The sequence below is a fragment of the Balaenoptera physalus genome (assembly GCF_965194825.1).
Source record: "Balaenoptera physalus genome assembly, chromosome: 19".
In the NCBI taxonomy this organism is placed as follows: domain Eukaryota; kingdom Metazoa; phylum Chordata; class Mammalia; order Artiodactyla; family Balaenopteridae; genus Balaenoptera; species Balaenoptera physalus.
In genome coordinates this window covers 17,400,372-17,423,046 of record NC_138900.1, presented here as the reverse complement: position 1 = coordinate 17,423,046, position 22,675 = coordinate 17,400,372, and the positions used below count along the sequence as shown (strand labels likewise).

Below are 22,675 nucleotides of genomic sequence, written 5' to 3'. Positions count from 1 at the left end.
ACATCTTGTAAAGTTGTTTTCGATCATCCGGTCATTCCACTCATAAAAAGAATTACAACTAAAACTCCTGCACATGTGTGCAGCAAGGTGGGTGACCACCAAAAGAAAAAAAAAGGAAAAGGAAACAAGTGAGTATCTTTCATTGAACAACGTAGTATAGTGAGAATTTTTGGATATAATTATGGAAATAGGTGAATGTCCACAAAAATCGATAAATACATTGTGATATACTGATGTAACAATATTTTGAGAAGAAGGAAAAAAAAACTACAGCTTAGTAATTTAACACTGAATTCTTTAAAAGCATGTATCAGAAAACTACATCAATGTCTTGGTCAGTTTGGGCTGCTGTAATAACATACCAAAGCCTGGGTAGCTTACAAACAACAGAAATTTGTTTCTCACAGTTCTGGAGGCTGGGGAGTCCAGGATCAAGGCGCCGGCGTGGTCACATTCTGGTGAGGGCATTCTTTCTGGTTCATAGCCAGTGCCTTCTTGCTTGTCCCTATATGGTGGAAGGGAGAGGGATCTCTCTGGAGCCTATTGGATAAGACACTGAACGCTCATGACTTCTGCACCTCCCAAAGGCCCCAACTCCTAATACCATCATCTTTGGAGGTGAGGATTTCAACAAATGAATTTGAGGGGTACATGTTCAAACCATAACAATCAAGTATGATAACCATTTATCAGAAGTTAAAAAACAGAGAACCATATAATACGCTGTTTAAGTATGCTTACAAACAGGTATGATACGATTTTAATTAAACCAATGAATTGACAACTAGATGAAATAGACAAACTGCTTGAAAGATGCAAAATAACAAATCCAGCACAAGAAACAGAAAATCTGAAAGCCACCACATCTACAAAAGAAATTCAATTTGTAATACAAAACACTCCCACATATAAAGTAATGAAATTATGAAGAAAAGTTCAAGACAGTGATTATCTTTGTCAGGAAGGGAGAGGATGGGAAAGGGAAGAAATATATAGATCAAGGTAGGATATTGGTTGGTAATACTCCTGTTCTTGCATTGGCTGATGGTGTTCACTATAATTTTTTTTTTTAAATCTTTTGGCCGCGCTGCGTGGCATGTGGGATCTTAGTTCCCCGACCAGGGATTGAACCCACATCCCTTGCATTGGAAGCGTGGAGTTTTAACCACTGGACCACCAGGGAAGTTCCCACTATAATCTTTTTAGGGGAAATAAATAAATGGGAAAAGTTTAAAAATAAATTAAACATGACAGTACACTGCCAGATGATGAGTGTGTCATAAACCAAGGTTTATGATTAATATAAACCTATAAAACTGTAGTCAAATATAAATGTTAGAAGCCAACAGAGCATTGTGTTTGACATCATGGTACCTAGGGAGAATCAGCCCAGGCTCAAATCCCAGCAACACCCCTTTGCTAATTTTCTGCCCTTTAGCAAGCCATTCAACTTCCACAAGCTTCTGCTTCCTCACCTACAAATCAGAGTACAAGTAGAGTCTCAAAAATCACTGTGAGGATGAATTGAAACAGTGTATATACAGTGTTTACAAGCACCAAAAAGCAATGAATACCTGTTAACTATCCTGTCTATATTACGGCATGGATATGGGACACAACATGCATGAGCCGAAGAACTAAGAGTAGAGGTGGATCATTCTGGGAGACTAATTACAATAAAAAGAAAGGGCCATGAGATGTCAGGCAAAGCCAATATTTAGGAGGTGATCAGAGTAAGAGGCAGAGAACAATCCAGTTAGAATTGGAAAAGAGGGACCACTGGGACTAAGTGCTACCAAAGCTGAGGTACAGAAAAGTGGAACAGGTTTCTGCTGCATCAAAAACCAGTACAGCGTGGTGGTGAAGACTGTCACTTCAGTTCAAACCCTGCCTCTACCAAGCAGTCATCTTGACAGTTATTAACCACCTGTAAATCACCATTTCCTAACCTGAAACACTGGGAGATGCCCAGTTCCTAATTCACCAGCTGCCATGAGGGTTGACAAGACCACACCTATAAAGTACTTAGCACAGTGCCTGGCACAGGTTGAATGTTCAGTATATCGTGGGCCATTATCCACTATCGTTAGTACTGTTCTTACATTTGGCAATTAGGATAAAAGCTATGACCTCATCAAGAATGGTTTCAGTGCTGTGGTTCTGAGCCACCTCACCACTGGGCCTCAGAAAGGAAAGAGGAAGACACCAAGTGCTGATGAGAATGCGTAGCGATGGGCACTCTCACACATGGCTCGTGGGAGCGTGAAAGGGTGCAGCCACTCTGTAAAACTGGCAGTTTCTGTTCAAGCTAAACATATACATACCCTAAGACCCAGTCATTCCTCTCTGTGTATACTCCCTGCAAAAATGAGTACTATATTATATATACATAGTATGTATCTCCAAAAATAACATGAACAAGAATGTTCATAATACAAGAAATAGGAAAAAATTAAAATGGCAATCACAGGAGAATGGACATACAATGAGATACTGCTGAGTACTGAGAAAGAACAGAGTTGAACTATATAGAACCACAAGAATGACTCTCACAGGCATAACGAAGATCAAAAGAAGACAGACATGACAGAATAAACTGTGGGACTCCATTTACATCAAGTCAAGAACAGTCAAAGCTAATCTATGGTGACAGAGTCTAAATACCAGTTACCTTTCTAGGAGGAAGCATGAGAAGCCTCCGAAGTTGCAGGAGAAGTTGTGATTTAGTCTCTGGTGCAGGAAGTAGCCACGGCAGGGGGCGAGACCTCTTCCACAAAGTTGGGAAGGGAAGCTACAGGTATGAGACAGATAGAGATGACCTGTAAGGTTGAGCAGCACGAAAGAAGGCCATGAAGTAGGTTGTATGCCGAGACATCAGTGGCTCAGGGAGTGGTGCATGTTTGGATCAATGCTTGTATTGATGGCGGAGCTGGTGCAGGAGAGAGAGCTGATCAGAAGAAACACAGAGCAGATGTGAGCCAACTAGGTAGAAGTGTCTTGGCATTGTCTTGGCAAAAGATAATGAGAGCTTAGACCAGGATGTTCGTAGTGGAGCTCACAGAGGTGGTGGAGGTGATGGATTTACCCGATGTGAAAAACATAAAATAAGCAGGATGATAATGGCTGAACGTTGGGTTAGATGGAGGCCGAGTGTTAACGAGTTTGTACAAGGTCGTTTCCCACCTTCTCAACTGTCTAAATGACAAGGCCATCCACTGATACTGTGGAGGATGGAGAAGTGGGCAAAATCATGATTTCCTTTTAAGGTATGAAGAATCTGATGGACCATGTGGAATGGAATTGAAAGGTAAGTATTTGGAAGAGACTCCATCGGGCTGTGAAGGGGGCTAGAGACACACATGAACTGGCTGGGGAGTGCAAGGAAGCAGGAGAGGGGCAAGACCATGACTGCAGTGGTGCCAGTCAACACACCTGTGACTCCAACTGTTCTCAGCAGCCCAGATGTGGGCCAAACAAAGCCAAATACCATCTTGAGGCTCTACAGTAAAGGAGGGCCAGGAAGACAGCGCAGCTAGGGATTGCTTCTGTCTGACAAACAGAAGGATAGATGAACAGGTGGAAAAGGGTGGGATGCAGCCTATAGGCAGAGATGGTAACATAAACTTTTTTACTGAGTCTAGGAGGACATGTGAGAGATTATGCATTGTGATTGTTATTATTACATGAAAGATCCTAACAGCTGACTTTTTTTGAGCTCGTAACTATAACTCAGGCATGGTGCTAACTAATTTCATGCATCAAACAGCCCAATGATGTAAACAAAATTACATCTTCAAACAGCCCAATGAGTTAGAAATCATTATCACTTTCATTTTTCAAGAGTAGGCTGAGTGCAGCAGACTGGTTTGATGTAAACAAAACCCAGAAACCCATCTGCTCTTCTCCTTGGATACAGAGCTAAACCTCAGTTCCCAGCTGCATCGAAAGAGGGACATAGACTCACAGACATAGAGAACAAACCTGTGGCTGCCAAGGGGGAGGGCGGGGTGGGGGAGGGATGGATTGGGAGTTTGGGATTAGTAGACGTAAACTGTTATATATATGTATAACTGAATCGCCTTGCTGTACACCAGAAACTAACACAACATTGTAAATCAACTATACTTCAATAAAATAAATTGAAAAAAAAAAGGGATGGCCAACTGCCGAGTTTTGTCAAGAGTGTGAGGGGAAATAATGTAGGTGTGACTTCCATACTTCCTCTCATTTCCCCTCTACCAGTGGAAGGATGCCAAGGTGACCATAAAGCCAGACAGGCGACACCTGGGTCTCTGAATAACCGTGTGATACGATCTCACACGCTGACCCACACAAACCCTGCCATGAGTGAGAAAGATCCTTTTCATGTGTTGAGCCACTCAGCTGTTGGAGATTATCTGTTACTGCAGTGAACATTAACAGCCTAAATTAGCTAAAGGAGGCCCGACAAAATCATGCAACTTCCCTATTGCCACTGGGCTGGTGACCGGCAAAGGCAGGTTTTAATACCAAGCAGTTGGAGCCCAGAGCCTTGCCGTTATACATAAAACAGGTTCTTTACCCTGTGGCAGAAAAGAATGTGTTGAGGTGGGAGGACAAAGGGACTTCAAGACAAAGAGCTCTACACTGACCCAGGCACCCAAGGAAGCCACAAGAAGAAGCTTCCCACGGAATTCCAGAGGCAGTGGTCCCCTCAGTTAAGGTTGCCATGACCCCTCCTGCCCAACACTTGGCCACCCACCTGGACAGGCACTTTGGGAGAGGCTTCTCTTCACCACCCACAGCTCCTGCCTGTGCTTCAGTGGGTGGATTAGATCTGGTTTGGGAACCGGATATCCTGTTTGTGGAGAAAGAAATAAGATATTCGTATTTTAGCAAAGACGAAAAGAAATGTTTCAATCCTGTCTGGGACTTTGAGATGGAGAGGAGACCTCGGAATGAGGCTGCTCTTGTCCAAACTGATCTGCGACCTGGGAACCAAAGCCAAGAACGTTATCATTAGGCCCTAAAGGCTGAGTAGGGTAGTGCTAGCTGTCTAGGCTGATCCATCTCCCTTGACCTCCATCCTAGAGGACCCCCCAGAACTGTCCAGATGCAGTCATGGGACCCAGGTGCACCAGTGTTCATGGAACATTAATTATGACCACTGCTAATAACTGCCTTCCTTGACACTGACCCACTTTTTATTTAATTTTAATACATGTCTTCACAAAGGGAATCTTGTGTCCATATAAGAAATGGAAAAACCAGTTTCATTTGCCACAAATGCAAAGTTACTGCAAGAAAATCAAAACAGAACTATCAAGTCTCGATGAACTCATGCTGCCTGCTCAGGGCTGTGAGTCTGAGGCTGTCCCTTCTGTTGAAGAGAGAAATTGCCAACAGTCAAAGGGGCATTAAAGACAGCATGAAACAGCAACAGGAAAAACAAGAGAAAAAGGAATGGCCTTCTCTGATTGTCCATCAATGCCACTTGCCATGTTTGTGCACCCTCTAAAATGATCTCCCATACCACGAGACAATCATGGCCCAGACCTGAGTACACAAGGGATGAGCATGTAGGCATCAGGGGCCAAAGAAGCCTTTTAAAGGAGATTCTGTTTTTTAGAATGACTGCCAGTAGGACTCACACAGATGCCTCCTGATGTCCTGTCTGCTTCACTCACTTGCTGAACAACATGCCATTACCCAGGGGTTCTGCTGACTGGGCTATAAACCAATCAAGCTTGGCCACTCAGTCTCCATCTTGTAGGAATCTGGAGAAGGAACAAATTAGGGCCAGCCTGTGCTGAGCACTGGAGTGAGAGTTAAAAAGAAGTGTGGGCTCAGGTGGCTGTTTCCTGCCACTAGAACACCCATGCAGACAGCCAGATGTAGAGAAAGATAGATATATGAAAAAAAAAAGTACAGCAAGAAGTAGAGACAAGGAATTGAGGGGTTTCTTAGATCAAGGGCAGGGGTGACCACTTCTGGCTATCAACTCCTTGCAGCAGAAAAAGCCAATCTGCTGAGAATGGCACAAGGAGACCCACAAAGAGACAGAAAGATCAGAAGACAGCAAGGCCAGTATCTAATCAGGATTTCTTCCATTTCCTGACTTTAGTCTCTCACGGTGCCTGACTGGACCTCCTGCCCCTCAGTATTACAAGGCACCCATATTTCCTCCAACAAATCCTTCTCCTCTGCCCTCTGAGCCGTTTTGAGGGAAACTATGTTTCTTGCTCCAAATTCCTTGTGGCAGACACAGGAGCCTGAAGATAAAACCAATACATGTCAGGGCCATGGGGAGGAGGGAGAGTGTCCTCGGAAGCCTCCTGAAAAGGGCAGCATGAAAGAGGCTGTAGGTCCCCACAGAAAGCGCAGTGAGGCCTTACCCAGAGGGGTCAGGAGCCCACAGGTCTCCAGCATCACCTCCCAGTACAGGCTCCTCTGGGCAGCATCCAGCTGCCCCCACTCGTCCTAGGTAAAGGTCACTGCCACGTCCTTGAAGGTCACGGATGCCTGGAAAGTCAAACAGAGGTAGCTTTGTTGGCCCTGGGACAGACATGTGATTAGAGCTCAAAGTTCAGTCGTTGGTAAAGGACCAGAAGGCCCCAAGGCCAATATCACTCAGCACTTCCTGGGAGCCCAGCTCTGTGTCAGGCTCCAAGGGGAGGCAGCCACTGCCTTTGGGCAGAATGTGACTGTATTAGAGCCAAAGGTCTTCTATGCTGAAATCATTCACAAAAGACATAAAACGATGCCAAGGCCATGTGGCCTGAGAGACATAGACAGCAAGCATTCTGGTAATGAAGAGGAGGGAACAGATGACAATGATCATAATACTAATCAGCAGTTGAGCATAATACTAATCAGCTGGTCCTCACCATGTGCCTACACCATGGCCTTGAAGTCCCTGTGCGAGCGGGGCCAAGAGGGGCAGCAACCGAGACGGGTCCCGTGGGCTTCCTCTAACCCCCCCACAAGGTCTTACAAGGCACAGAGGTGGTTCCCGCCTCTTTATGGTGATTCTCTGGAAAGCTGTGAAAGGTCGCCGGGCAACCTATGAGCACAAAACACACGTTTCAAAAGAACTAATGCCCCCAGGACGCCGGAAGTCCAGGAAACAACACAGGAAACGCCCGTTTTACGGTCCCTATTGGCCCAATTCTTACTGCTTCCTCCCGGCACAGACTTCTGGGTAGTGTAGTTTCTCTCCTGCAGGCAGCCTGGCCAAGAACCGGAAAGCCTTCAGGGAACCCTGGGTGGGGCGCTAGGAAAAGATGGCCTGAGGCTCTTAGGAAGGGGCGGGGCCTCGCACCTTCTTAAAGGGGAAGCACACAGATAACTTCAAAGATTTCAGATGCTCCAAAGGTTACAAACCTAATTGGATACACCACACCAAACTATGACTCAGAAAGTGTGTATCTGCATCTAAGAGGAAATATATGATATCTAGCTACTCTTCAAATACATGGAGATTGAAGCCTTAGAGTTGGTCCTGTGGACCAAAAAAAAATGCACAACAGAGAGTTGTGAGTTAAGTTTTATTTGGGGCAAAATGAGGACTTTAGCCTGGGACACAGTGTCTCGGATAGCTCTGAGGAACTGCTCCAAAGAGGTGTGTGTGGTGGGGGGGGGAGTCAGTATATATGTGGTTTTGGTGACGGGAGATACATGCAATCAAGCACACATTTTTGCAGAATGTTGCCACTAGTCCTGAGGAGCAGATGTCTCCATTAATGATTTTAGTGCTTTTCTAGATATGAGAAGATGTAAGAAATTGGGCTGATAAAACTCTCCTGAAAATATCTAACTATCTAAAGGCCTGTTGTGCCAGTTTTTCCTAGAGCACAGAGTGCCTCATTCCTGATCTCTGCTCTGGACTCCTCTCAAGGTGTGTTGAAAGTCAGCAACTGCAGTGGCTAGTAATCTAATCCTTATAGAGGCAGATGGCTAGTGACAATTTTTATTTGGCAGTTTTGTAAATTTCAGTATGTTTTGTTAGGGTTAAGTGAGAAAACAGGGATGGAAAGATGGAGGGGAGGGGAGGACTTTCAGAGGCTCTGAAGCTGGTGAACATGGGTGGCACTCTGCCTCTGGTTGCCTCAGAAAACGTCTGTCCTGTTGGTATAATCAGTGATGTGTCCAACCCAGCAAGCAACATTATTTTATCCAGATGCTGTTTCCTAATCCACATCCTAAAACACATTCAGTTTCTTTTAGGAATCTGGAAAGGAAAGCCACTTACAAAATGTCATTTCCTGGGCTTCCCTGGTGGCGCAGTGGTTGAGAATCTGCCTTCCAATGCAGGGGACACGGGTTCGAGCCCTGGTCTGGGAAGATCCCACATGCCGTGGAGCAACGAGGCCCATGAGCCACAACTACTGAGCCTGCGCGTCTGGAGCCTGTGCTCCGCAACAAGAGAGGCTGTGATAGTGAGAGGCCCGCACACCGCGATGAAGAGTGGCCCCCACTTGCCGCAACTAGACAAAGCCCTCACACAGAAACGAAGACCCAACACAGCCATAAATAAATAAATAAATAAATAAAATAAAATAAAAACCATTAGAAAAAAACTATTCTAAAAAAATAAAAAAAAAAAGTCATTTCCTGCCAGGAAAGAAGCTGACACAACCCCTGCAAGTGTGCCAAAGGGGCCTCTGAAACCTGAGACAAATATTTGTGACTTCATGGTCTCAATTCCTTACTAAGAAGTGATTATCGCTTCACCTGAACATAATTTCACAAACAGTAGTAACTGCATGCAGAGTGAGAGTATCACTGAAACACACTTGTAAATTATTTAAATTTCTGAAAGTCATTAATAATAATTAAGAATTCATTCAAAGATAGTGGCAGAAATACCCCTGGGAAAGCACACTGTGAGAAGTGAAAAAAGTTAACATCTTAAGGAACTTTGAGCATAAGAAACTGAAGTCTGAGGAGTAATAGTATGAGAAGTAATAGCCTGTGCTATCCTACAAGTTTTGCCACACTTGAGGATTTCTCTTCAAAACGTGTGCCTTTTTTATTCTTAACACACTGAGGCAAAACCCACTAGAAGAAAGTGGTAAAGAGGACATTTGGAAGGATTTTCCAGAGCGGTGAAAATGAACAGGAAGGGGGGTTGCTGTCATGTTTATTCACTGCTCTAACCAATGTTCAGTGAGCAAATAATGGATTTTTTGGCACTATCATCAGTGTATGGGAGACAAAGGAAAGAAGAGACACAAAGAAACCTGCCCTCGTGATACTTACATTCCATTTGAGAACGACAGGCAGGAAAAATGAAAAATAAAAAGAAATACTAAATTAAATAGTATGTAAAACATGGTAGACAAAATGGGTAAAAGGAGAGAAGGTGAGGGTGCCAAGAAGGTGGTGGAACAAATGTTGAGTCAGGGAGTAAAGGAGAATAATTTTTCAAGTAGAAAATATGAATTAATGATGCTGTTTTAAAAAAGAGCTTATGTAGGTGTAGATAGAGTAGGAAGCACCAGGATTTTCTCTCCTCACATAGACAACAATTTCAGCAGAATCTGTCTGATGTAAGTATTTTGGAACTCTGTAGTCTACTGCAGTCAAATTCCATAAGAAGACTTGGGCGTAAATCGTGGTTAATGTTAGTCAATTTCAGCCCTTAGCACAGTAGCAGCTACCAGTCCTCCACCTCCAGCCCTGTGACAGACCACTGTGCACGTGTTCCTGGAGCAAGCTATGTATAGCTTGTGCGAACCAGGGCAAAAAGAACCCTGGCCTCGAAACATCAGGGATCTGTTCTTTGATTTCTGTTCTTGATCAGAGAGGAGAAGACAACTGAGGGGTGTGAGGTGCATTGTTCTTGCACCTCCCCTCATTGTTGAGCCCCTCCCACTCTGGCTGATGTGACTTCTGGGAGGATTGAAAGGGCTAGAACCCTTTTTTCCTCCCTTCAGTTTTCTCATTTTCCCACTTTGGGAGCTAGAAATCAAGGACTAGGACAGTGAAAAGCAACTTGCAAATATGAGAAAAATTAGAAAGTGATGAGGGAAAGGTGCAGGCCCAGAAAACACCTGAGAAGACTGCAAGTTTAAACCTCAGGTGATCCTTCCCACAGAGTTAGCCTACAAAATCAAAATAAAATAAGCAAAAATAGCAAGCCCTGGAAAAAGGGGAGAGTCTGATTTCCAGAATTACCAGATTATTAGATTTAAATGTCCAGTGTTCAACAACAACAACAAAAAAAAAGAAAGAAAGAAAGAAAGAAAAAACAGAGCCAAAGAGAACTACCAGATACCATGTAGAAGACTAACACACGTTACAGGACTCCCAGAAAAGGAGACAGAGAAAGGGGTAGAGAGAATATTTGAAGAAACAGTGGCTGAAATCTTTCCTAATTTGATGAAAGGCATAATTATAAATATCTCAGCTCAACAAACTCCAAGTAAGATGACTGCAAGGAGACCCACCACAAGACACAATATAATCAAATTTTGAAAGACAAAGACAGAAGAGAGAGTTTTGAAAGTAGCAAGAGAGTAGCAACTTATCACATGCAAGGGATCAACATTAATATCATCAGCCTATTTCTCATTAGAAACTTTTGAGGGCCAGGAGGCAGTGGGCCAATACATTAAAATGCTAAAACAAACAAACAACAACAAAACAAACACCCACACCATCAACCAAGAATCCTCTATTTGGCAAAACTTGGAGCCAAGAAATTAAGACATTCCTACATAAATAAAAGCTGTGGGAGTTTGTTACCACTAGAGCTGTCCTGTGAGAAATGCTCAAGGGAGTCCTGCAGTCCTTAAATAAAGGGAAACTACACAGTAACTTGAAGCCACATGAAGGAGTAAAGATCTCAATAAAGGTAAGTACATGGGAAATTATAAAATCTAGTATTATTGTAACACCAGTTTCTAACTCCACTTTTTGATTTCTACATTACTTTTTAAAATTATTAGTCTAAAATTAGTACTTTTGTAACTCTGCATTTTGTATTCTATATATCTTAAGATACTAATGTACTTTAAAGAATTATTAGTTTATATTTTTAGTCACACAATGTAAAAGATATAATTTTATGATATCAAACACCAGGGTTGGGGATGGAGTTGTAAAACAGCAGAGTTTTTGTATGTTATTGGTTAAGCTGGATAAATTCAAATTAGAATGTAATGACTTTAGTATGTTAAATGCAATCCCATGGTAACCACAAAGAAACAGCTATAAAATATATACAACAGAAAATGAGAAAAGAATTTAGATGTTTCACTACAAAAAATTGACCAAACACAAAAGAATATAGTAATGCAGGAAATTAGGGATAAAAGAGCTACATCTTTGTTTTCTTTAAGTTATGTAGAAAACAAAAAGCAAAATGATAGAAGGAACAAGATAAAACCCTAGAAGAAGAACTTACTGAAGTGGAGATAGGCAATCTACCCCATAGAAAGTTCAAGGTAATGATGGTAAATATGTGTAAAGAACTTGGGAAAAGATTGGATGAACAGAGTGAGAAGCTAGAAGGTTTTAACAAAGAGTTAGAAAATATAAATAAGAACCAAGCAGAGATGAAGAATACAATAACTGATATGAAAAATACACTAAAAGGAATAAACATTAGATTAAATGATACAGAGGAGTGGATCAGTGAGCTGGAAGACAGAGTACTGGAAATCACTGAAGCTGAACAGAAAAAGAAAAGAGAATAAACAGAAATGAGGACAATTTAAGAGACCTCTTGAACAACATCAAGCATACTAATGTTCTCATTATAGGGGTCCCAGAAGGAGAAGAGAGAGAGAAAGGGGCATAGAACATATGTGAAGACATCATAGTCGAAAACTTCCCTAACCTGGGAAAGGAAACAGACATCCAGGTCCAGGTAACACAGAGAGTCCCAAAAAGGATCAACCCAAAGAGGACCAAACCAAGACACACTGTAACTAAAATGGCAAAAATTAAAGATAAAGAGAGAATATTAAAAGCAGTAAGGGAAAAGCAACAAGTTACATACAGGGAACTCCCATAATGCTAACATCTGACTTTTCAGCAGAAATTCTGCAGACCAGAAGAGAATGGCATGATATAGGTAAAATGATGGAAGGGGAAAACCTTCTGCCCAGCAAGGATTTCATTCATATTTGATGGAAAGATCAAAAGTTTTACAGAGAAACAAATGCTAAAAGTGTTCAGCACCACCAAGCCAGCTTTACAAGAAATGTTAAAGGGACTTCTCTACCTAAAAAAGAAATGGCCACTAGAAACATGAAAATTATAAAAGGAAAAATCTCATTGTAAAGGCAAATATATAGAAAAGGTAGTAAATCAACCACTTATAAAACTAGTAGGAAGGTTAAAGACAAAAGTAGTAAAATAATCTATATCCATAATAAGTAGTTAAGGGATACAAAAAAACAAAAAGATGTAAAATATGATGTCAAAACATTAAAAGTGGTGGGGAGAGTAAAAATGCAGGGTTGTTAAAGTACGTTTGAACTTAAGACATCAGCAACTTAAAATAATTATATATCTATATTGCTATCTAGTTGCAGATAAAGATACGGATATAAATTGTTATATGTAAACATCACAGTAACCACAAGCCAAAAATCTATAATAGATAATACATACAGAGAAAAGAAAGGAATTCAAACATAACACTAAAGATGGTCATTAAAGCACAAGGGAAGAGAACAAAGAAGAAAGGAACAAAAATAACTGCAAAAAGAACCCAAAAAACAATTAATAAAATGGTAATAAGTACATACCTATCAATAATTACTTTAAATGTAAATGGACTAAATGTCCCCATCAAAAGACATAGAGTGGCCGCATGACCCGTATATAAGCTGCCAAGAAGAGACTCACTTCAGACCTAAGACACACACAGACTGAAAGGGCATAGAAAAAGGTATTCCGTGCAAATGGAAATTAAAAGAAAGCCACTGTAGCAATATTTATATCAGATAAAATAGACTTTAAAACAAAGACTATACAAAGACAAAGAGGATATCACATAATGATCAAGGGATCAATCCAAGAAGAAGCCATAATAATTGTAAATATATATTCAAACAACATAGGAGCATCCAAATACATAAAGCAAATATTAACAGACATAAGGGGAGAAATCAACAGTAACACAATACTAGTAGGGGACTTTAACACCCCACTTATACCAATGGACAGATCACCCAGACAGAAAATCAGTAAGGAAACACTGGCCTTAAATGACATGTTAGATCAGGTGAATGTAATAGCTATATGGAGAACATTCCATCCAAAAGCAACAGAATATAAATTCTTTTCAAGTGCCCATGGAACATTCTCCAGGGTAGATCACATTCTAGGCCACAAAACAAGCATTGGTACATTTAAGAAAACAAATCATATCAAGCATCTTTTCTGACCACAATGCTATGAGACTAGAAATCAACTATAACTAAAAAACCACTGCAAAACCCACAAACACATGGAGGCTAAAAAGTATGCTACTAACAACCTATGGGTCACTGAAGAAATCAAAGAGGAAATAAACAAATACCTGGAGACAAAGAAAATGAAAACACAACACAAAATCTGTGAGACAAAGCAAAAGGAGTTCCAAGAGGGAAGTTTATAATGACACAAACTTACATCAGGAAACAAGAAAAATCTCAAATAAACCACCTAACCTTACACCTAGTGGAATTAGAAAAAGAAGAACAAACAAAACACAAAGTTAAAGAAGGAAAGAAATCATACCTCTCAGAGCAGAAACAAATGAAATAGGGACTAAAAAACCCACAGTAGAATACATCATTGTAACTAAGAGCTGACTCTTTGAAAAGATAACAAAAATGGTAAACCTTTAGCCAGTATCATCAAGAAAACATGAGAGAGGGCACAAATAAATGAAATCCGAAGTGAAAAAGGAGAAGTTACAAATGATACCACAGAAATACAAAGGATCATAAAAGATTACTACATTTATATACATTTATATATTTAGATACTAAAATTATATGCCAATAAAATGGATAACCTAGAAGAAATGGACAAATTCCTACAAATCTACAATCTCCCAAGACTGAATCAGGAAGAAATAGAAAATATGAAAGAACCAATTACCAGTAATGAGATTGAATCAGTAATAAAACAACTCCCAACAAACAAAAGTTCAGGTCCAGATGGCTTCACAGTTGAATTCTACCAAAAATTTATAAGACAGTTAACACCTATCCTTCTCAAACTATTCCAAAAAATTTCAGAGGGTGGAACACTCCCAAACTCCTTCTATGACACCAGCATCACCCTGATACCAAAATTAGACAAAGATATCACAAAAAAAGAAAATAACAGGCCAATATCATTGATGAACACATATGCAAAAATCCTCCACAAAATATTAGCAAACGGAATCCAACAGTATATTAAAGGATCATACACCATGATAACTAGGATTTATCCCAGGGATGCAAGGATGGTTCAATATCCACATATCAATCAATGTGATAAAACACATTAGCAAACTGAAGAATAAAAACCATATGATGGGCTTCCCTGGTGGCGCAGTGGTTGAGAGTCTGCTTGCCAATGCAGGGGACACGGGTTCGAGCCCTGGTCTGGGAGGATCCCATATGCCGCAGAGCGACTAGGCCTGTGAGCCACAATTGCTGAGCCTGCGCGTCTGGAGCCTGTGCTCCACAACAAGAGAGGCCACGATAGTGAGAGGCCTGCGCACCGTGATGAAGAATGGCCCCCACTTGCCGCAACTAGAGAAAGCTCTAGCACAGAAACGAAGACCCAACACAGCCATAAATAAATAAATAAATAAATTAATTTAAAAAAACCCAACCATATGATCATCTCAGTAGATGCAGAAAAAGCCTTTGACAAAATTCAACATCAATTTATGATAAAAACTCAACAAAGTGGGCACAGAGGGAACATACCTCGACATTATAAAGGCCATATATGAAAAGTCCACAGCTAACATCATACTCAATGGTGAAAAGCTGAAAGCATTTCCTCTAAGACCTGGAACAAGACAAGGATGCCCACTCTCACCACTTTTATTCAACATAGTATTGAAATTTCTAGCCATAACAGTCAGACAAGAAAAATAAATAAAAGGCATCCAAATTGAAAACGAAGAAGTAAAATTGTCACTGTCTGCAGATGACACAATACTACACAATACATAGAAAATCCTAAATATGCCACCAAAAAACTACTAGAACTCCTCAATTAATTTGGTAAAGTTGCAGGATACAAAATTAATATATAGAAATCTGTTATTTCAATATACTGATAATGAACTATCAGAAAGAGAAATTAAAAAAAACAGTTCCATTCACAATCACATCAAAAAGAATAAAATACCTGGGAATAAATCTAGCTAAGGAGGTAAAATACATGTACTCAGAAAACAATAAGACACCGACGAAAGAAGTTTAGGTTGACAATGCATATGGAAAGATATATTGTGCTCATGGATTGGAAAAATTAATATTGTTAAAATTTCCATACTACCCAAGGCAATATACAGATATAATGCGATCCCTATCAAAATACCAATGGCATTTTTCACAGAACTAGAACAAAATAGTCTAAAATTTGCATGGGGACTTCCCTGGTGGCACAGCGGTTAACACTCTGCGCTCCCAATGCAGGGGGTCCGGGTTCAATCCCTGGTCAGGGAACTAGATCCCACATGCATGCTGTTAACAACTAAGAGTTCACATGCCACAACTAAGAAGCACACGTGCCACAACTAAGGAGCTGGTGAGCCTCAACTAAGGAGCCCTGGAGATGCAACTAAGACCCCATGCAACCAAATAAATAAATAAATATTTTAAAAAATGAAATTTGTATGGAAACACAAAACTCACAAAGCTGGAGGTATCAAGCTTTCTGATATCAAACTATACCACAGAACTACAGTAATCTAAACAGTATGATACTGGCACAAAAACAGACACAGAGATCAATGAAACAAGATAGAGAGCCTGGAAATGAACCCACACTTATAAGGGCAATTAATGAATGACAAAGGAGGCAGGAATATAAAATGGGGGAAAGATAGACTCTTCAATGACTGGTGTTAGGAAAACTGGACAGCTACATGCAAAGGAATCAAACTGGACTACATTCTCACACCATATAAAAAATAAATTCAACATGGATTAAAGACTTGAATGTAAGACCTGAAACCATAAAATTTCTAGAAGAAAACATAGGCAATATGCTTTTTTACATTGGTCTTAGCAATATTTTTTGTATATGTTTCCTCAGGCAAGGGAAATAAAAGCAAAAAAATAAACAGTTGAGACTACATCAAACTAAAAAGCTTTTTCACAGCAAAAAAGCCATCAATAAAACTAAAAGACAACCTACCAAATGGGAGAAGCTACTTGCAAATGATATATCCAATAAGGGGTTAATATCCAAAATATATAAATAACTCATAAAACTCAAAAACAACACCAACAACAAAAACAAACAACTCAAAAAATGGGCAGAGGAGTTGATTTGACATTTTTCCGAAGAAGACATACAGATAGCCAACAGGCACATGAAAAGATGCTCAGCGTCTCTAATCACCAGGGAAATGCAAATCAAAACCGCAATGAGATGTCACCTCACATCTGTCAGGATGGCTATTACCAAAAAGACAAGAAATGACAAGTATTGGAGAGAATGTGGAGAAAAGGGAACCCTTCTGCACTGTTTGTAGAAATGTAAATTGGTGCAGCCACTATAGAAAACAGTATGGAGATTCCTCAGAAGAAATTAAGAATACTATCATATGAACCATCTATGTTACTTATGGGTATTTATCCAAAGAATGTGAGAAGACTGATCAAAAAAGATATGCAAACCCCCATGTTCATTGCAGCATTATTTACAATAGCCAAGACATGGAAACAACCTAAGTGCCCATCAAAGGAAGAATGGATAATGAAGATGTGAGATACACGCACACAATGGAATATTCATACTACTCAGCCATAAAAAGATGAGATCTTCCCATTTGGGACAACATGGATGGACCTTGAGGGTATTATGCTAAGTGAAATAAGTCAGACAGAGAAAGACAAACACTGTATGACTTCACTCCTATGTGGAATAAAAAAACTAATAAACAAAAACATAATAAATGAACAAACCAAATCGAACAAAAACAAATACATAGATACTTAGAGAACAGAGCAGTGGTTACCAGAAGGCACAAGGGGGAGGGAGGGCAAAATTTGTAAAAGGGATCAACTGTATGGGGACAAAGGGAAAATAAATGATTGCATTTATATGAAATTCCCAGAATAGGCAAATCTATAGAATCTTAAAGTAGATTAGGGTAGGGAGGATGGGAAGATTGGGTAGACTGGAAAATGAAGAAGCATATAAGATGCCTTTCTTTCTTCCTTTCTTTCCTTCCTTCCTTCCTTCCTTTCCTTTCTTTCTTTCCTCCCTCCTTCCCTCCTTCCTTTCTTTCTCCTTCCCCCCGCCCTCCCTCCCTTCCTTTCTTACTTATAAAGTACCTTCAATACCCCAGTACTGATCTTCATGCTGGAGGTGCATTGGTGAAAAGAGACCTGTATTCTTTCAGTAAGTTTCAATCAAGTGCTTGCTGACAAATAATAAACAAACCAAAGTGAATTACCATAGGAGTAACAAAAATTGATGAGTGTTGGGTGAATAATTAAAATAGGATGGTATACAGAGGGACTAGATGGCACCTGCAGAGAGAGTGGTGAGGAACGACCCATTTGAGAAGGTGACAATAGAGCAAGGATCTAGAAGACAAGACAGAACAGCAGTGAGGTCACGAGGAGGAGCCTCCAGGCAAAAGGCTTGTTTAAAGTCTTAAAGATGCATAAATGTGGCTTATGAGAGGTAGAGAAGGCAGGTCACTGAATTAACATGTGTGTCTTTGTGAGCAAGGAGAAGCATGGAAGGAGGCAGAGCCAGGTCAGGTAGGCCTGTATAAACCAACAGAAAGAATTTGGATTATATTCTTTGAGAGATCAGAAGATATTAAAAGATGTTATAAAATGGAATTCTATTTATGTAGTTTAAAAATCATCTAATTTCTGTATAGAGAGGGGACTATATGGATGCAAGTGTGAAAGCATAGGACTGGCTAAGCAGTCCTTGCAGTGCTTCAGGTGAGAACCGGATGCAAATAAATGAAGGCTGAGGCCCCATCACTTTGAGGCAGCATTGAAAACAACACTGTCTGCTGGAATGAATGTGCAGGGAGGGTAAGTGAGGACAAAAGGGATACAGGAAAATGTCTGGATGTTCAGCTTTGTCTGGTGGGTGGACGGCGATTCCATTTGCTAAGTGCGGGGGCTTGAAAGAGGAGGAGAATAAGGAGAAAATCAAGACCTCTGTGTGGGCCCCATGAAGCATGTGGAGTTTGAGTTGACAATGAACCACCAAAATGAGCTGGGAGGTAAAGAGCTGGATGTATGGAGAGAGAGTTCCAGGGAGAGGCAAGGCTGGGTTATAGATAGACTTGGGAGTCTTTTTTTAAAGGATGAGTTATAAACACATGGAAATGCAAAAAAAAAACATATGTAGGAAATGTGGAAATGGAGGCCAAATATGGTCTTGGGTCCCTTTAACATTTAGAGATCAAAGGAGAGATGAAGAACAAGCAAAAGAAACTGAGAAGCAGCAGCCACTAAAATAAAAATTAAGAAAAATGTAGTGTCATAGAATCAAGAGAAGAGATTGAATTGAATTTAATCTATTACTGTTATGACTCCTGATATGGAACTGTGGACATTCTAATGATAATGTAGGTTGTATGTTGCTAGTACTGTAAGACATTCACAATGGATTGAGTGAAAAAGAATATGAGCGTATGTGTAAAATAAATCTGTATTTTAAAATAAATGATACCTTTCTCTCAATAGATTAGCATGATAAGTCACTTTCTATGGGAAATAGAATGAGTTAAAATTTTCTTTTTCTAAATTTTGCAACAGTGTTTATTGAAGTTTTGTAAAAAGAACAGTGACACTTTACTTCCATCCACATACTTTCCCAGACTAACATACATATTGGACTTCACCTCCCATAAGCCATTTTGTTTTTTAGAAATCATGCAAAATCAACAAATAGGAAAAACTTGAGCTCTCTACCTAGTAAGCCCCCGAGGGTATTCTCAGGCTTAAAGTCTAAATGAAATCCCTTCTTATGGAGCTAAAACAAGACTTATTCCAATTCCTCCATAATCTAAGAGGGAGGAAAGGAAGTGAGATGGGCACCCTCCTCCCCATCATAGCCACAGACAGTGCCCTTGATACCTGTCCTTAGTTTTCCTCAGGGAACCCAGCCAACCTATCAAGCAAAGGCTTCATACTATTGGTCAAACATATGCACACCTGACACTTCATACTGAAGTGTCTGGTGTTACCTGATACTAGTCACATAAATAATCAGAGATGTGGGATGTCAGAGGTCCTCTTGGACAGAAGGAGAGAACACAAACGTCTTGTTGGAGGCTCTGCACAGGTTCTACATTGAGCATTCCAGGGTCAGGCTTAGGGCAGATTGGGAATGGACAGGTCTTCAAGCCAGTGACAGGAGAACTAGGACTAGGCTCTTGGATTTAAAACTTTGGTCCATAGTGGGATGTGTAGGCTTATTACAAAGTGATAGATGGAGAATGAGCCAGGAACAAGGACAAAGATTTCTACCAGAGGTCTCAGCAGGAGTTTCTCCCTATGGCAAATACATATGATTTTTTTTGATGTCTCTGGAAGCTTAGAGTTTCGAACTTCCTTATCACCCTGAGTCTTAGAACAGTTTCAGCATCAACATCAACTGGTTTTCTTCTCCCAGTTCATATTCTTTTTTTTTTTTAAATAAAATTTTATTTATTTATTGGCTGCATTGGGTCTTCATTGCTGCGCACGGGCTTTCTCTAGTTGCAGTGAGTGGGGGCTACTCTTCGCTGTGGTGTGCGGGCTTCTCATTGCTGTGGCTTCTCTTGTTGCGGAGCACGGGCTCTAGGCACGAGGGCTTCAGTAATTGTGGCACGTGGGCTCAGTAGTTGTGGCTCATGGGCTCTAGAGCGCAGGCTCAGTAGTTGTGGCGCATGGGCTTAGATGCTCCACGGCATGTGGGATCTTCCCGGACCAGGGATGGAACCCTTGTCCCCTGCATTGGCAGGCGGATTCTTAACCACTGTGCCACCAGGGAAGTCCCTCCCAGTTCATATTCTAAAATGCGCCCTTGAACAGATAAATTCCAATAGCAAAATCAATTATTGTAAATATTGCCTAATAGAAAAGGGAACGAAGGCAGCTCAGGGCTAGTGGAAGGGCGAGGGTTCAGTATGGCATGTACAGTATTTTTCTGTCTCCTTATTGATCTCTCTTGGCCCTATTTTCTTTCTCAGGTGACTGGCATATTTGTGTAAAACTGGTTTACTTAGGTCTGAGTCCCCACTCCATCTGCCCCTGGATTTCTCTTTCTTAGTCTTGCTGTTCATCAGAGTGCCTCTATTCTTTCTCTTAAAAATGCAAATCATAGAGCACTCACGTTAGGGGTTCAGCTTTGAAGTAATGTTCCTTAAGCACTGGTCATAAATAGCTACTGAAATAGAAGCTATTGAAATAGCTTCTCACCTCTGCCCCCAGTCACATCTAGTCCTTTAATGTTAACCCCCCTTCCCCATGAACTTAATTTATGTCCCAAACATCTGAGGAGGCATAATGGGAAGGCTTCATAATTCTTCCAAGAAGCTCATGAGGAAAAGCAGCAACAATGAGGAATTCCTATATAAGATTTTCTGGAAGGAGTGAGCAGGGACTTTATGTCTTAGATTTAGTTTAAAGTGGTTCCAGAGTGGTAGTAATCCCAGATCATGTCTGAAAATAAAACTATATAATCTCTAGAAAAGAGAGGCACTTTCATCCAAGGATATTGGGGAGCCCAGTAAAATCTCTTTTCAAGGACCGAGTGGCACACAGATAACCAACCAAAAAAGGAAACAAAGCAAACTGAGTAAAGAAATTAAAAAATAAATTTACAAAGATTCATAAGATCCTCAATTATTGGTATTATCAAATGCATATTATGAATCAACTGTGCCTACCATGTTACAAAAATCTTTGAAACACTGAAAATTAAAAAAAAAATCCCCTGTAAAGGGAATTATGAATGTTAGATAAATAAGAATAAATCACCCAGATTGCAATACAGAGACTGAAAGATGTAAATCACAGAGAAGGATAGAATGGAAAAACCTACCTAACAGCTAATGGGAGTTCACAAGAAGAGGAGAGGAGAAGAGGCAATGTATGGAGAAGAAAAATTTGCTGAGCACAAGAAGATGGCACTTCACAGATTCAAACTGCTCAACAATCCCAAGCAGGAGAAAAATCAAAGAATTTCACACTCAGAAACATTATGCAAAAACTGTAGAAAACATATTTGGTTACTGAATCCAGTTCAATGCCCGGGGTTCTCAGGGGAAAAATTTTAATATCCTAGTCTCTGCATTCTCCCTTTAAAATCTTGCATTTTTCTGTGTAACTTGTATTTTAATATTAAAAAGGTCATTGTTCTAAAAGAACATTGACCAAGAGATGTGCAATTCTCAGAGAAGGAAGTACTAAAGCCAACAGACACGTGAAAAGATTCTCAATCTTATTAACAATAAAAGAAATGCAAATTTAAGCCACAATGAGTTATAATTTGACACCTAGCAGATTTGTAAGATTTGAAAGTTTCACAAAAATCAAGTGTTGACACCAACAGTTGCCAACCAAAATAACTATAAACTATGGTAGGAGCACAAATTGGTACAACTTTGAAAAAAATGTCACTGTTTAATAAAGACATAAATGGGAATATACTTTGCACTGGCAAATCTTTCCTTGTTACATACTCTAAGCCTTGAGAGGAATCCAGTTGATGCCACAATGTTTTTAAAAACCACTGCTGCTATAGGGACTGAATACCACACTCACAAGATATACCAAGGTGGAAGCATTACCTCGTGAATCTTATGCATATAAGTACTTGACATATGCAAGAAAATTCATAGTGATACTATTTATAATTTTTTTAAAAATAAGTAAAATTTAACTTATTTAAAAAAGAAAGTAAAGACAACAACACAAACTCACACCAACAGTAGAATGCTCTGGACTGGATACATCTTTGTCCAGGGCCCGTGTGGGTGGGCTGGGCAAAGTCAGAGACTAAGAAGAGCTTCTGGGGCCGGAGGAGGGTCAGAGGAGTGTTTTTTCCCAGGATTGAGGGTCTTTGTCCTCAGTGCCCTCACTCGAGTCCGATAATCCTGAGTCCTTCGAGGACATGTAATGCACATCACAGCAGCGGTCACTGTCGTAGCGAAGACGTGACCCCTCGAACTTCCGGGAAGTGTCATTGGTCCGCGGACAACTAATGTTGTAACAGCCCGGACACAGGGCATTTGGGGAAATACAGTCCTGGAAAAGTGGGCGCCAAATACTCAAGACCTATACGAGCTGGACAGCGTAGCACCAAAGTTTTGGATGAGAGGAGACCTTCGGCTGGTAGAGGCCACTTCTTGTCCCGCACTAGGAAGGTTGCCCTTCTCCGGGCAGGACAACATCTGTGCGAGCAGAGGAATGACCCGAAAGACGTTTCGCGGCCGCATAATTTTCTGGGAAGTGTAGTTTCGCGGTTCGGGTGCCATTGTCTTCACAGTGCATGT

At 40.6% G+C, this 22,675-nt stretch overlaps 1 protein-coding gene across 1 annotated transcript; it reads right to left on the bottom strand.

The window, feature by feature from the left end:
- Window positions 1-279: 279 nt before the first annotated feature.
- LOC309648817 (uncharacterized protein) lies at window positions 280-22,241 on the bottom strand. Its single transcript, XM_082437912.1, has 4 exons — window positions 22,104-22,241; window positions 4,742-4,837; window positions 2,672-2,791; window positions 280-540 (listed from the first exon to the last, which is right to left on the bottom strand). The coding sequence occupies exons 1-4, from the start codon at window positions 22,133-22,135 to the stop codon at window positions 432-434; spliced, it is 357 nt and encodes a 118-aa protein (XP_082294038.1). The 5' UTR covers window positions 22,136-22,241; the 3' UTR covers window positions 280-431.
- Between the last annotated feature and the right edge of the window lie 434 nt (window positions 22,242-22,675).